The following is a 16793-nucleotide window of genomic DNA, read 5'->3' as shown; positions in this document are numbered from 1 at the left end:
AAGCACTTGCAAAATATCTATATCTATATCTATTTATATATATATATATATATATATATATATATATATATATATATATATATATATATATATATATATATATATATATTTGATATATATATATATATATATATATCTTCTTATGTTATAAATTATAGACTTTACTTCAAATAAGAAGATATAATTACGTCATATGCCTATCTATGTGTCAATCTAGTCATGCATGCTATTTAGAGAATTAAACTCCACTACTTAGTCATTGCTGGTTTTCCTGGCTGGGCAACTCGCACATATGTTTAAAAAAATGGACCTAATGACGAAAGAGCACTAATAAGAATTTGTCCAAACAAAGGGAATAATTAAGAAATGTGCCTTTATGTTATTCTTTTTCTGCGTATTTTATTAGGTATTATAAGGTATTATAATGGATCGATTGATGGACGATGGACGAACTATATATATATAGGGCCTAACCTTTTTTTTTCGTGTGTCCTGTTGATAAAGATCAACTACTGTGCATTTGATGAATGTGAATTCTAATTTATAATTTTATAGTATATCCCATTTATAGTAAAATACGAATTTCATGTGTCAATCTACTCATGCATGTTAATCAATGACTTAATTAAAGCTCTGCTAATAGTTAAATTAACACCTGGCACCGGCGTTATGGAGTGTGTAATTTGTGTGTTGCTATGGTGTGTAATTGCTATGGTGACGGTGGGTAGAAGCTATATATAGCTATAGGTTCTGAATGATGCAAGATAGGTGGCATTGTCGTCAACGGTTCTAGTTAGGACAGACTATTCCAGAACGCGAGACTGAAATGAAATGTTATTGTAGTCATTAGATTTGGTTAAAAAATATTATTCCTAGAGTCTAGTACATTTTAAAAAATCTCATATCAACTTAATTTTGTGTATATTATAACTAAAGCTATATATCTATTTAGTATTGTTCACAAAGAAGTTGGTTTTTTATTCGTTCTGCATACAAAATGGAACAAAGAAGTTGGTTATAGATGCATTCTTGAAGAAGCTAATTTTAAGTTACAGCAATTTAAGTTACATTAGCTTTTTTGGTTCTATCCTCTTTTATTTAAACATATAGTGTGCAGCATTTATCAAACTGTGTTTGTAGGGTGTGTGTGACATCTTCATAAAATTGGAGCGGTCACAAGAATGTTATTTATTTTTCAAGGGACAAAACTGTATTTGCATTCTAGTTATAAATCCATGTATGAATACTAAAATAAAGTAAAATGAGATTACTGCCAAAGTTTATTTTTGCATCTTCTAAGTAAAATGTAGGCCTATATATACAGTTTTCTCGCGTCTGCAACAAAATCGACTAAAAACTTTTTGTAGAAGAATTTTTTGTTCCTGGGACGAATAGTGTGCTCTTGACGCCGGGAGAATGCATTACTCAGTTTTTATTGCAAGAAAAACATCAATATCACCATATATCTCTTTCCTTTTTTACAAAGCTTACATCAAACCCTCTGTCATTCAGGTAAAAAGTTTTTACACATTATTTCTCCCACACCCAATCGAATTAAGTTGAAACTGGTACAGACAAGTGATATGATCATAGCTCATTGAGAAAGCTAAAAGCATGAAATTGCTAATTGCGCTAAACAAAAACAGTTGGTAAAAATATCTCTAATTGCTCAGATTTATTATTGTTAGTCTGGATCTATTAAAAATTTAATTAATATAAGCCTTTTTTTTTTTAAAAAAAAGGTCTTTTTAATGTTTAGTTTAAGTTTGTTTGTATTTTTAATGAGCTCTTCTCATTCTGAAAGAAAGTGGGCTGCAAGGAGAATGAATTTGTGAGGATTAGAACTCAGAAACCTTTAGCGAAGGGGCTCAGCGCTCCCCCAAACCCCCTTGCCGGATGGATGGGAAAATCAGCTGATGCTAGAATACTATCTCCAGAAATAATCTTTTCATTATCCTTCCTTTGCGTTCCTCATGGAACATATTATAAGGCCCCAGTAAAAAACACGTCACTCTCGTCGGTCTCTTGCTCATTCCGGTCCTCTCGGCTTCCTCTAGTATACTGAGTCGCCATGTTCTTTTTCGTCTTCCTCTTCCTCTTGTTTCCTGGGGGTTCCACTCTAAGGTCTCTCTAGCTCTGTTGTTGAAATCTTTTCTAAGGGTGTGACCAATCCATCTCCACTTCCTCTCTAAGATCTGCACCTCTATATTTTTCTGCCCACTCATCTCTCACAGTTTTGGTGTTTTCTACTTTGTTAAACCAGTGTATTTTAAAGATATTTCTCAGACATTTGTTGATGAAGGTCTGTACTTTTTTTTTGTTATTGCTTCAATTGTTCTCCATGTTCCAGAACCATACAGCAGGACAGCCTTGACATTAGAGTTAAAGATTCTTATTTTAGTCTTGTTTGAGATGTGAGGAGATTTCCAGGTTGGTTTTAGCTGTGTAAATGTCTGACGTGCTAGATTTATACGACGTTTAACTGTTCCACCTGATACACTGACTACACTCCCAAGTTATATAAAAGTATTTACTTGGTCTATGGTCTGAGAATCCAGTTCTATGTCTCCAATTTGTTTGTTATTTACTTTAAGTACTTTTGTTTTTTTGGTGGTTTATTTTGAGGCCTACTCTTTTTCCTACTTCACTTAAAGTTGTGACCTTTTCTTGCATATCTTGTAGTCTGTGTAAGGCTATGTTATCAGCGAATTCCAGATCTTCCAGCTTTTGTGTGAGAGTCCATTGGATTCCTTTCCCTGCGTTAGAGTAGGCTTCTTTTGTGATCCAATCCAATACTAGAAGGAACAGGAGTGGTGAAAGAAGACGTCCTTGTTTGACTCCTGTTGTGACCGGAAATTCCTCTGACAGCTTGCCACAGTGGGCTACTTGGCAGGTGAAACCATCATAAAGGTTTTTTAATTATTGTTGTTATTTTATTTGGGATCCCGTAATGTTTTATCACTGACCAGACAGATTCTCTGTCTACATTTATTTACATAGAAAACATGAAAATTGATTAAATGTCTTTAAGTTTCGTCTCATTTTTTTATTACATTTAAAAAACCCTTTTTAGAATCCACTGTATGAGTTTACAGAGCGCCTTGACTCGACACGCGACGACACCTTTGTGTTCTCGGAGGTCACGCTTTCCTCCTAGCTGATTTGAAAGGGATGCGACCGAATTTATTTTCATCTGGTTGTATGCGTGAAAGGGGAACTACTTAGAAAATACAGACGTTACTTTACGAAAAGAAAAGATGATTACGTCCTACGCGTCATATATATTAACCAATGACTTAAATTCTGCCAAGTCATTGGTTTTCCTGGCTGGCTTAGGTAACCCATTCTATGCTCTAATAGCACTATAGTTCGTCCATCGTGGTTCGATGATGACCACTTTTGTCATTCACTGGGCTGACGGCTTTGCACTGCTATAATGCTGGTGTGGTCTAGATGTATAGCGTCTCTCACCACGCTTGTAGTTCGGCTCTTTTATTATCCATTAATTGAGCGAAAAGATAATTCAAGCATACTACTGTAATAAACTTTTCAATAACACATTCACATAGTTAGCGACATGCGTAGAGTTCGATATTCATGCTCAATGTTATGAAGAATGAACATCAGATTTCTAATTATGGTAAGATTCATCAACAACAGCCTGGCTACACCTAAAGAGCAGTGCCAGTAGTGTTCAGGAGCCTGGCTACACCTAAAGAGCAGTGCCAGTAGTGTTCATGAGCCTGGCTACACCTAAAGAGCAGTGCCAGTAGTGTTCATGAGCCTGGCTACACCTAAAGAGCAGTGCCAGTAGTGTTCATGAGCCTGGCTACATCTAAAGAGCAGTGCCAGTAGTGTTCATGAGCCTGGCTACACCTAAAGAGCAGTGCCAGTAGTGTTCATGAGCCTGGCTACACCTAAAGAGCAGTGCCAGTAGTGTTCATGAGCCTGGCTACACCTAAAGAGCAGTGCCAGTAGTGTTCATGAGCCTGGCTACACCTAAAGAGCAGTGCCAGTAGTGTTCATGAGCCTGGCTACACCTAAAGAGCAGTGCCAGTAGTGTTCATGAGCCTGGCTACATCTAAAGAGCAGTGCCAGTAGTATTCATGAGCCTGGCTACACCTAAAAACATTCAATCCGGACATTGAACATCATCACAAATACAAGAAACACATTGTTTAAAAAAACGAGTTGTATCAACTGACTAATGAGGGTTTGAAGCTGATCTGCCCCTAGTTCCTGAATTTATAGAGCAATGAACTAGAACAGGATTAATTCACCTTCGTAAAACAAATAGATGTCTCCTGTCCTACACTTCTAGTTAAGTTCAAAGTTACCACTTTTTCTGAGATAAGTATGCTGGACTGTCCGCGGGCTCATCCCCTGTCAACCTGCAGGAGGCTTGGACTAGGAAGTAGATTATCTTCAATTCTGAAGGAACATCCGAAACATGTACAACATTTTTACCAGAATCTTTGGTTATTCCCCACATTTCTATGATAAGTTTGTGAAAGATATTTCAGTTTAACATTTCTTATTATCATATTTCCTGTGTTGTACTTTATATATGACTTTTGTTCTTTCATTAAAACATTAAATTTAGATTATGGTTAAGTCCATTTCAGTATGATGAAGATGACAAATACAATGTTGGTATTAAAATCTCCAGAACCAATACAGAGGCAACTTTGTCAAGCAAGTTGAAAAAGAGAAATGCATAAATTGTGTGAGTCAACGATAAAACTAGAAAGTCTGACAATCCTTTTTCTTAGTTTCAAAGCCAAGTGCCACTTGGTCATCATGCCCCCAAATTAAATAATACAAAAAAAAAACAAAAATACTCAAACACCGTAAAAGAACGTAACACAAAATGCATATTTTTTTATTGACTATTTATTTTAGTCCCATTATTTTTGTGAAAGATTACAAGAAGATTCCAAACGCTGAAGTGTTTAGGTCAGTGATTCTATTTTCAGATTTCCTGTGATGTAAGCAATGAATGACTGAAGAAATGCCAGGCCTTCTCCATTCATTGAGCTGAAAGAGAAAAACAATGAAGTTCTTTTGAAACATTTCTATTTTGTGGGCTCATTTTTAATACACAGCATTTCATAGTACATTTTTAGTTGGATTATATTGACAGTTGAAGTGGTTAATGTGGGTGTCATGTGGCCAGCACAACGACCAACCGCCTTTACTTTTCCCCAACTAATGTCAGGTACACATTAAAGCTGGGTGGACTCAAAGGTGCCCAAAGATCCCAAAATTAAAAATCCCAGTCTTCACCAGGATTTGAGCACTTAATCGCTTAGCCACTGCGCCTCTCAATCATATAATAGGGTTAGTAATAATGTTCAACAATAATAAGAACTTGAAACTTTCTAATGTTTCAAAATCTTACCTGACTAAGAATGGCTGAGGAAAACAACTGTTGGCTTTAGTTTCATCTCTGAATCTGAGACATGAGACGATGCTACGTAGCAAAGCTGATGGCTTGGCTAAATCTATTTTAGTGAGGACCATCTGAATTGGAATTAAAAAATAGGATTTGTGACTAGATCTATATATATACTGTAATCAATAAACATGAAATCATTACAGTAATTATAAATTATTAAAACAACATCCTATCCCAAAAAACAAACAAACAATAAAATAGTATGTCATTTGAAGCTAACCTGTACAAATGTAGCTATAATTTTCAAAACTAAAAAATAATGGGACAGTGAGAAGTTTGTTGCCACTGACCTATGTAAGTGATATTACAATATAAGCAAGTTGAAATCACACCCAGTAGAAAGTTTTTTTTTTTTATATGATAGTGAATACTGGTAAAACAAAATGACAAGAGAATTCCATCTAAAAAGATAAATTTACTTTCTTTTAAACACAGAAAATGTATGTTATACAAATGTCCATGTGTTCATTTAGCTATTTAGTAATTTTTACCCTGTTGTTTTTCTGGGTATTATAATAGGTTATGTTTTTGTATTAATAATTTGATTCAACATTTAGCAAGTTATATTGTTCCTACTGTACATTAAAACCTTCTGTCATGGAGTGTCTCTAATATATCTTTACTAAAAGCATAGTGCAAATATTCTCTTATTTCAGATAATTTGATCATAATCAAATCCCAGGGGGAAAAAATGCAAGTTTGAAAAAGAAAATATCCACACAAATAAATTCCCTACAATCCATTTTTATTATATAAATTAAAATAAGTTTGTTACAAACAGAATCATATACACTATGTATTTATTGATTCATACTTCAATTCTCGGCACCTGACATAATAAAAAAAATATCACAAAATGTTTCTCATACTAATTAACCTTTTTTTTTTTTGAAACATTCCTACAATTGGATGATTGCTTAATGTTCCAGAATTGATAAATTTAATGTTGAGGTCATAAGTTTTAAGACCTGTTTATATATTCCATTCATAGCCCGGGGAATAAGTGCTAGTATAAATAAAAATGTAACTGTGACAAACAAATACATACACACATTGGAATCTGTAGATCCGAGTATCTTTGAAAATATTTCTGGTCATTTTGTGTCATTCCCACTCTCCCATCAAACAGAATAAAAGTCATTTTGCTGAAATATATCATCACTTTCTTACGCAGATGAACCAGACAATAAATACATTGAGAAAAAGTTCATCTATTCATTTTCGGTTGCTTTAAAAGAATAATTATATACATTTAATTTACAAGAGAGTAACTTTAAGCAAACCAAATAAAAACAATGAACTTTTTCTCTTTGAAACATCACAAGACTCACAACATAAGGAGCTGATGCTTCTTCCATCATATCAATGGCTAAATAGTCTACATCTACTGGACCAGTGGTGGCATCAATCAGCATTATTACTCTGGTCAAACTGAAAGTTGGGTATCACCATAACAACAAGGAGAACAATAGAACTTGAGATAAGATAAGAGTTTAAATATAAAAAGTGACAAATATTTTGGTGAACTAGATAAACCAATCAACAAGTGACAAGAAAAACAGCTAATTAAATCACAAATTTAATTAATATAGAAGGGGATAGCTTTTAAGGAGAAGAGAAAATCTAAGAAATTAATTGAAGAAATTATGAGATTATCTGACATGGTCAAACCTGTAAAGTACTTCTACCAGATGATGTTTTCTTTAAAAAATTTCAATATCTTTGATCAATAATGGTCAACAATATTAACAATGAGTATAATGGAACATTATTTGAAGATATTAACTTTGTCTAAACACTCAGACCTGGCAATGTAAAAAAAAACAAAGTTTCTTAGACACATGAAGAATAGAGTTAAATTAATTCCAATTTCAGATAAGAACATGTTTGCATACACATACTTAGAGTAGCTTCAAATAATTGAATTTAAAGAGTAAATGAAATCTTAGAAACAGAATATTAGATAGGCACAATATGAACTTAATACACATCATAGTATAGCATTCAAAGACAATGAAATATATGAGATCTTCAAGCAGAAAAAAAGGGAGATTTATGCTTGTCTGTGTGAAGAGCTCTAAGTTTTTGTGTTTCAAAATAATTTGAAATCAAATTACTCTCTACAAGAACCCAATATATATTTAGGTTATATGCACTCTTTTTCCCAAAATACTATGCCAAACCACTACAATATTTTATAATTTCTAAACCACTTGAAAAACGTTATTGGCAACAAAGTGTGCTCTAGTTTGTAGTTCAATTTCTTTCTTTTACTGAATTCAGGTTATTATTTATAAATAAAGCAAATAAGGACATAGTCTTGAACCACTAACAAATATTCCTTATGTGATTTTTAAAAATATCTCATAGCTATAAATTAGAAATGGCAAGGTGGTAGACTGCTTATCTCAAGTTCTGGAGAATTTACCCAGCTCCTAATTGCTATCTAACCTCAGCTGGGGAAAGTTAAGAAGGTTGGTACTTATGCTGGCCTTATAATATCCTCAGTCTAGAAGAAAATGACTTGCATCCTCTGCAGCAAGGTCTCAACAGAGACTTAACCTTTCTAGCTGTAATTTGGACTAGCTATTTTCTGTTCAAATCTGATTGGTGCTACCAAGATATAAAACGAACAAAAAATTAAATGGTCATTGAAAAAAAAAAGAATAAAAATTTTTGACTTAATATTTTTTTTTAAAGTCATAGAACCATCTTTGTGCACCCCAGGAAGAAAATGTTCATGATATATCTTATCAAATTTACCTGCGTCTAGTTTTCAGATATGCCTCTACGCTTGTTTCAAAGTGATCAGGCATGTTAAAACCATAGCCAGGCATGTCAATAAGGTGAAACAGATTACTAACATTGAAGACATTCATCAACTTTGTGTGACCCTAGAATGGAAATTTCAATCTATTTAACTCAGTAATATTAAATACAGAAATTTATAAGCTGATGATATTTGGAACGTTAGTAAAGAATTAAGGATTTAATCAGTTTAAAAAAATATATATATATCTCTATATGAGTAACAAAATGAAGGCTAAATAATGTAATTATATTTGTTTTTATCATATTGCTTTTATTAAGTGTATTTTTTGTTGTGGCATCTACATTTTTTAAAATCAAAAACTTAAGAAAGGGGTGTGTTTGTTTCTAGCGATTGAGCCTTAAAAATATATTTAACAAATAAAATAAATAAATGCTACTAATAAAAAGTTTCGTACGGGTTTTGATGAAACTCTGACTTTCAAATCTGGTACTTGGGCAAACATGGCTGCCAGTAGAGATGATTTACCCACATTACTTTTTCCTATAAATGCAACCTGAAATATACATGCAAAAAAAAAATGTCTTTGTTAAAGTTCATCTTCAAATTTCAATTTTTTTGAGAAGGGAAAATATACAAATGTTAACCACTGATTTTAAATAACAAAATATGTTCTAACATACATATGTGGAAATCGATATATTCACAGAAAACTGTGATATTCTTATAACATGACTTACAATGTTTAAGTCCTCTGAAATATAACAAACTAAATAGAATGAATAACAGAACCTAGAAAAATACTCTTTCTACTATCTTGTGTGAAATAAACGTTTATCAGGTATACAGTTTTTTATATTATTTTTAATTACATAGCTTTTGGATTCATAACAGATTTAAGGCTTGCATGCAGATGGGTAGCATATTTCTAGTTCAAATATGCTGCATCATTCAAACATATAATACATTAAATGTGACTTTTTTTGACTGGAGAGAGGCCGGGGAGAGATTAGATGACAGATGAAGAAATGGTCATGCTTAAATGATTCATAAAGAATCAGTAACACATTTGTCTGTGTGCTAGGCTATTGACAAGCAGAGCTGACATAGTCTTTAGCTGTTAGTAATATCCAATCTTTAATTTTTGAGTAGCTACTCAAAATTTTGTAAATGAGAATGTTGCAATGAAAGGGGAGGCCACTAAGTGGGCTAAAAGGGGATGCAGACAGGTAATGATGAGCTTTTGGTTTGAGTTATCTTAAATACAGAAATGGAGATAAAAGGTGAAAAAATAAAGGGAAAGTATATAGGGGTAAATAAGTAAGATTTTATATGCTCAAATATATCAGGTGCAATTTTGTATGTAAAGCATTTATGATACTAAAGTGGCTGACTAATTGGCCAGTGCATATAAAATATGATCTAATAGATAAGAGCATAATGATGTAAGACAAGAAAACAAAACTTACCTCAGGTACATCCCATCGTGGCATAATATGAGGATTCGGATAAGCACCTAAAAATTTAAAGCATTCTCCTACCAAATTTTTAGGCTCAAACAACAAAGATGCTTCTTCAATTTCCTTTCTGGAGGGTCGAAAAGCCCTATCTGTATTTGGAATTATTGGAATTTGTAATAGCGGCTGCAGCCGATCTACTGGGTTAGTGAAGAGATCCGAAACGGGCTTGACAGGGTTTTCAAGTGAGCTTGCAGAAGCAGATTTGTGCAAGTATCGCAAACAAGTGAATGTCATTTGACAATGGCTTCTTTTCCCAAGAATCAACACACTTTTAAAAGTCGACATTGTACACAGACTTCTCATTGTTCTTTTTTTAATAGTTAGTTTCTCTTTTCAGTAGTTCAGGTACTGTGGAGAAATAAATATCCACTGATGTTAAAGTCAAGTTTTATTTAAACAAAATTAAAGATAATGCATTGAATTGCAATACATCAAAATGTCAAAACTTTTCTATTAACTCACTATTTAGAAATGTCATGTTTATGAATTATCTTTCAATGAAAAACCTTTGAATAATCCAAGACTCATCATAATCTTTCAAATACACAAACTTTTTTTTCATATTCACATTTAATAACTTTACTGGATGAAATAAAATCTCAAGATTCCTTTGTAAATGGCCAGCAAAAACAAAACCTAAATCACCACTGGTAGACAATGGTTATGTCTGTGCTTGATGTGGCAAAGTATGTAGGTCGCAGATAGGATTGCCTAGTCATGTGAAATACTGCACTCCTCATTTATCTTCTAACTCAAAGACAAGCCTTATTATATATATTGTTATATTTGTAGAGGTCACACAGGTAACGTTAACCTTATTTGCGATCAGCTGCGACAAAGCAAGAGTTTCAGAGCAAGGTGATTTAGTTGAGTTCAGCCAAGTTCAAGACAAGATAGAGAATCAGTACAAGAAAGGATGGAAAAAAAGTTGACTAAAAAGTTTGAACATTTAGTTTTAAAAAAAATTATAAAAGTTTAGTTTATAAACATACCTAATAAAAAAAATTTTGTTAAAAAACAAAAAAGGTTTGTAAAACCTTTCAATATGGGGTAACGGTTGAAACGCACATCCCTGTTTTCTAGTTATGTTATATCAACAATTTTGTTTGTTCAAAAAAATTTTGCAATTAAGAACTTTATTTTGTCAGTCTGTATTTGAAGAGGGACTGGTAAAGTAAAGTAAGATGCTGGTACAAGTTATCTGCACTTAAAAGTAGTAGTATTAGGAAATTTTGATCAATATTTTTGCCAAAAGCTTATTAAATACATATAAGCAATATATGCAATATTATGAATGGGGTTGCTCCATATTTCTTTTAAGTTATGTGGTGATGTTTGATTTCTGTTAGCTTATGGTGGGAGTCAGAAGTATGTTAGGGCAATATTTAATGGTTTATCAATTCATTAGCGACAAACAATAATTTATTAACTGCAGGAACATCAAGTACACCTTTATTTATAGCTTAAACCTTACATAATGCTAAGCATATAGTATCAGTATAGTATTTAATAGATTCTAGTCTTTAGATTTATCATTGAGATAGATAGGTCTAAATCTACAGTTAGGCTAATAGAATAGATCTATCAATTCTAAGAGTAAGAGCATTGCCATTAGCGGCTCATTAGCCTCAGATTAGGATTACCAAAAACACAAGAACACATGTATTTTAATTTTTATCATTTTAATTCACAACCTCCCTGACGTCCTTGTCATCCAGTGGTTCTAGAATCTATTCTAGGAACCTAGATGGTGTCGATACTATATAGATTAGGGGTGCACCGGATAGTACTTTTTGATATCCGGCCGGAGCCGGATATGACCGGATAGTAAAATTTGATATTCGGCCGGGGCCGGAGCCGGAGCCGAATACCTAAGTGTCTTGTAAATAGCTTGTATTGCTGAGCATTTTACGAAACTGTTAAATAACATACCTATATTTGTTGGTATTATTTTTTTTCCTTTTATATACTTTATTGTTTTAAACTCTGTTACTGATTGATTTATTCAAGCTTAACAGTATTTATAAACAAAAATTAATCTGTGTAGCATGTACGAGGCCACCAACCATAAAGCTGTGTGTTGGAGGGTCAATGTAAAATATGTTAGTATATATTTAACTAGTTACTAATGTAAATCTCTCATCTGGCTTGTATGGTGGTTGGATGTATGTGTTCAAGAATTTCTGACCAACAACTGGTCATCAGACTTGTAATTTTAAGTCCAAAGACTGCTTCTGGTTCTGGTTTCAAGGGCTTAATACTGATAGCTGTTAGTTAATAGTTGGAATCTGAAGCGTAGTAGGTCATATATTTATTAATCCATTTGCGGCAAACGATATTTTATTAACAGCTGGAACATCTATTATACCTACTTGTAGCCTGAGCCTTGATGTTGCGAAGCATAGATTTAATTGTAGTCTGTAGGCCTATTATTGGTATCTATGTTTAGATCTACTGTTATATACATCTAAGAAAATCAGGAAAATCAACTATAGAAGAAAAAAAAACAACTCATTCACACCCTCCGTACCAAAAAAAAACATAAATAGACTCTGTGTTCGACTGATAGTAACAATCTGGTCAGATAGACGTAGTGAGCCTACACATGTAGTCCTAGTGTAGTGTGTATAGATGATGGTGTTGACCACGCGTTTTTGTTCTTGGGCATTCGCAATAGTGTTTAGAGTGCAAGCAAAAAATGATAACACATTGGCATGGTCAGTCAAGCATATTGATAAATTATATCCGTACCTTAGTTACAGAGGTCAAGTGTTTCTTAACATTTCAGCATATTTTTTCTTTGTTTACTAGATCTAATTGTGGTGCTTTAGATCAATGTATTTTCTGCGATGTTAAATTTTACTGTAAGGTTTTCCTTTATATATTAAGTCAATAGAATTAAACAATGAAATTAGCTTTCTTTCTAAAGGTTTTAATACAAGGGAAAAAAATACATACATGCACACATGCACATATTTGTTTTATTTTATTGTGCAACGAACGTGTGTTCAGCGCCCTAAATGACATTTCTCTCCAAGTAAACAAACGTAGTGTCATCATCTAGTGACCTCTAGACAGAGTCAATGTTTCTCAACAATCTGCGTTAATCCATTCTGGCTTAAGAATGGTCAATGTCTATCAATACATTGTCATGGATTAAACAAATAAGAAGTTGAGCGTGTTGAGTCTCTTGAGCCCTCCCTTTAAAGATACCCCTGGTCAGTGTCTGTTTGGCTTGTAGTCCAGCCTCCTAATTGAGACTTTAAGTAAACAAACTTATTGTCCCTGCAAATAGTATAAAAGGTGTGGGTTGTGGTCCAGACCCTTGATTGACAACCTATCTCATAATAAACACACTCATACCAGAGTAACCTTATGGAGATTTGGCTTGTAGTCCCGCCCCTAATAAAAATTCTTCTCCAAGTAAACAAACTCAGTTCCCTCATAAGATGTGACCTCTAGAAAGTGTCAACACGTTGACATCTGGCTTAATGTGGTCAGCTGCCTATCTGTGAACTCAATGTTATGGACTAAACAAACAAAAGGAGGTGGGGGTTGCTCATCTCTACCTCTGGAGATATACCCGCACTTCTAGACAATCAGCTTGACATAGTTAAGAAATATTACATGGTTACTAGACCACTCAAAGGTCAAGACTAGCTTTTAAAGTGTGCCAGACATCGCTGCTACGTATGTAATACGAATTTATAATGTAAAGTCTAGTCCCCCTCCCCCCCAATAACAAACCTAGTTCCCTCGTGTGACCTGTAGAGAGTGCTTACGTCCATCGTATCTGACTTGGGGTCACCTGTCAATCAATGAACTCAATGTGATGGGCTAAACAAATAAAAGGGGGAGGGAGTTGTTCATCTAGAAATATACCTGGTCACCTTAGAGGTGTGGCTCTTGTAGTCCAGCCCCCCCCCCCCCCAATAAAGATTAACTACTAAGTAAACAAACTCAGTTCCCTCGAAAGGTGTGACTACTAGAGAGTGTCAATACGCTGACATTAAACCTACGTCCATCGTATTTAACTTGTGGTTACCTGCCTATAAATAAACTCAATGTGATGGACTAAACAAATAAAAGGGGGTGGGAGTTGTTCATCTCTACCTCTGGAGATATACCCACACAGCTAGACAGACGTCTGGTCAGCATGACGTAGTCAAGGAATGTAGCATTTTAACATGTTAACTAACTTACTCAAAGGTCAAGACAAATTGAAAAAAGTGCCAGCCATTGCTGCTCTGTATGTAAAGCGCATTTATGATGTAAAGTTTCATCTCTATTTATATTAAGTTATTAACATACCTTGTCTTTATAATAAACGATGTTTGGTGCATATTCATAATGGCTCTGTTTTTAAGCACATTATTTTGTTTTCATATAAGCATTAATACATTCTATAACAGACAGTAATGGAACGAGGTCCACTTTATGCATATTAAATAGGTGTATTTTTTACTATCCGGTAGTGATATCCGACCGGAGCCGAATAGCACCGGATAGTAAAAAATGCCGGATATTCGGCAGAAGCCGGAGCGACTATCCGGTGCACCCCTAATATAGATCTACTAGTAATGAGTAGTATTACTATTATTACTATACTAATACTACTATACTATAGTGATAGTCTAAATATAGATAGTAATAGTATTAGTACTATTCTAGATATTAAATAATCATAATATTAATAATGATTAATCTAGATCTAGAATCTAGCTGGAAATATTTTTTTTAGCATCGATTCAGCGCTGAGACATCACAAAAATCTGGCCAGTGGTTGCCAGGTGCTGCCTGGAGACGTAAATATGCCAGCTAAAAGCGGAAATTACCGAATCTAGACTAGATTATAAAATTCTAGAATCTAGATAGAATCTATCAATTTCAGTAGTATTTTTACTATTTAATTTACTAGTCTAGATTTAGTTAATAGATCTACTACTAGTTAGTAGTAGTATTACTAGTCACTAGTTCTAGTCTTACTAGATCTAGACCTAGATCTAAGTTACTAGACTAGAAAAGTAGAATCTAAAATATCACTATCTCACACTTTCACTATGTGATATGTGACTATGATGTCACTATCAGTAGTATCACTTATTATCAGTGAATTCAGTTTCAGTAGACTAGTGACTAAGTGACTTGAGTATCAGTCAGGATCACCTATCTCGAAGACAAGCCTTATTAATTATTTATTTATTATTATCTAGTCTAGAGATTATTCTAGATCTTCATCTTGTCTTTAGACTTTACTTAGAAAATTAGGGTAACTAATAGTGACCTCCACTCCAGTCTCCAGGTAGAATCAGGTAGATTAGATACTTAGATACCTTTATTGACCACCATTTGTTTTTAAGCATATTTATCTCCCTTATCTATATTAAACTTTCAATAACTTTTTTTTAAAGAGATTTTCGTTTTTATGCTGTCAACTTATGAATTTTTAAGTGTATTTACTGAAATGAAGGTCTAAAAAAAAGTTAATAATAAATTGATGAAGTTGTCTCTTTTTTTTTTTTTTAAATAACTTTTTTGTTCTTATGCTATCATTTTAAATGAATTTTAATATTAGATCTAATAGCTGCTAGAAAGAAAGACAAAACGGCAACAGAAAAATGTTGGCAAGTAATTCAAGGGAGATGGTCTAGATATTAATCCCTAAACCAAAATGGCGTATTTCCAATGACAATGTATGGTAATAAGAAATAAAGCTTAAAAATATATATTTTAAAAACTATTTATCTCCGAGGAAATCAAATTACATATTTGTAATATGCATTTTTTTCTGCATATTCTTAAAATATAAGAGAAATCTGATTTAGCATTTCTAGTCACGTAAACTAATATATAACACTAAAATCTAGATTCTGAGATCATTCTCTGGATCCAGAATTTATCAAGCACACGTCCACTATTCGTGGAAACTTCAAAAACCTATCATGCTAAACCTGGGTGGGTAGATACCAGGGGCGGACCGGTTATATGGGCCAGCCGGTACCCGATTCAAGCCCGATTGGGCCGGTAGGGCCGCCGAAAGATCCGCACGTATACCAGTAAATTGTTTTAAGATTTTATAATATTCTCTTTAAAAGCAACACTTTGAGCATAGTGATTAAAAAAAAAACTAACACATCTTATTCACTTTAAAGTCTAATACTAATTTGAAGCATTGTCGTAAATACCATACATCTGTACTCTAGGTTAGGCCTATAATGCGTCTAGTAGACGACATTTCCTTGTACACACTAAACGATAAACAAGAAACTTATAGAGATCGACTTTAGTGTGAGTATATTCGGATCGGATGAATCTATAAAGAGACCAACAACAATATTTCAAGTCCTATAGATGTCATCCAGTCACATACGAATTTTTATTGGTTTGGTGGAGTTGTTGCATGTCTCGAGTTGATCCGTTACGAAGTCCTTCACAAATCACAATTATTATCGTGAACAGTGTAGCAATGCGTGGATTGGGATCAAAATGAAAAAGAATCCAAAAAGTAGGAGCAGAAAATAATAAGATAAAAAGCAACTATTGCTGGAATCCTGTGCAAAAGAATGTAGTATGTTAAATGTTTTCTCTCAAGAGATTCACTAACCTTATGACGACAGCATTTATGAATGAACAGGCTCAACGCCATACGAAACACTAATGCCAAGGCGACAAAGATATAGACTTAAGTGGAAATACAAAGATGCTTTGCTAAAATATGAAACAAACTTGACAACATTTGTTTTACTGAACGTAATGATATAATATTGCCTTCAAAAAAGTGAGCATGTTCTGTTGTGTGTGTAGTCAGCTCTAGGATGCAGTCTAACTAGGTTTCCCAGTTACTGAGAAAGTAGTATATGAGCTTGTAAGTTCCCCTTTCAGCTCTTGCAGATAATGTTCAGGTCATATGTTTCTTACCCCAACGTTTAACAAGAAGGGTGCAAAGTGCTTTTACTCCCCCTCCCTAACTAAAGTCAGGTACCCGTTAGAGTTGGGTAGAATCTGGGGCGCCCTAAAATTCCCGAAATTCAAAATCCTAGTCTTT

At 33.7% G+C, this 16793-nt stretch overlaps 1 protein-coding gene across 7 annotated transcripts; it reads right to left on the bottom strand.

Annotated features, from left to right (window-relative positions):
• Window positions 1-4873: 4873 nt before the first annotated feature.
• LOC106075628 (GTP-binding protein 8-like) lies at window positions 4874-16226 on the bottom strand. Of its 7 annotated transcripts, none has more exons than XM_056039173.1 (7): window positions 16119-16226; window positions 9698-10096; window positions 8686-8784; window positions 8222-8352; window positions 6790-6889; window positions 5402-5523; window positions 4874-5037 (listed from the first exon to the last, which is right to left on the bottom strand). In XM_056039173.1, the coding sequence occupies exons 2-7, from the start codon at window positions 10049-10051 to the stop codon at window positions 4953-4955; spliced, it is 891 nt and encodes a 296-aa protein (XP_055895148.1). In that variant the 5' UTR covers window positions 10052-10096; window positions 16119-16226; the 3' UTR covers window positions 4874-4952. The 7 variants fall into 7 exon arrangements, with proteins under 7 accessions (XP_055895148.1, XP_055895147.1, XP_055895149.1 ...); XM_056039172.1 differs by lacking the exon at window positions 16119-16226 and adding an exon at window positions 15934-16056; XM_056039174.1 differs by lacking the exon at window positions 16119-16226 and adding an exon at window positions 15939-16044.
• Window positions 16227-16793: the final 567 nt, after the last annotated feature.

Source organism: Biomphalaria glabrata, chromosome 8, assembly GCF_947242115.1.
Source record: "Biomphalaria glabrata chromosome 8, xgBioGlab47.1, whole genome shotgun sequence".
Lineage (NCBI taxonomy): Eukaryota > Metazoa > Mollusca > Gastropoda > Planorbidae > Biomphalaria > Biomphalaria glabrata.
The sequence above is the reverse complement of the archived record's forward strand: the minus strand, read 5'-3'. Positions and strand labels throughout refer to the sequence as shown.

Coding starts and splice junctions, on each gene's coding strand:
- LOC106075628 (XM_056039173.1), bottom strand. CDS start 10,051: ATGAGAAGTCTGTGTACAATGTCGACTTTTAAAAGTGTGTTGATTCTT. Junction 8,785..9,697: donor CACGATGGGATGTACCTGAG/GTAAGTTTTGTT, acceptor TGTATATTTCAG/GTTGCATTTATAGGAAAAAG. Junction 5,038..5,401: donor CCTCAGCCATTCTTAGTCAG/GTAAGATTTTGA, acceptor TTTCTCTTTCAG/CTCAATGAATGGAGAAGGCC.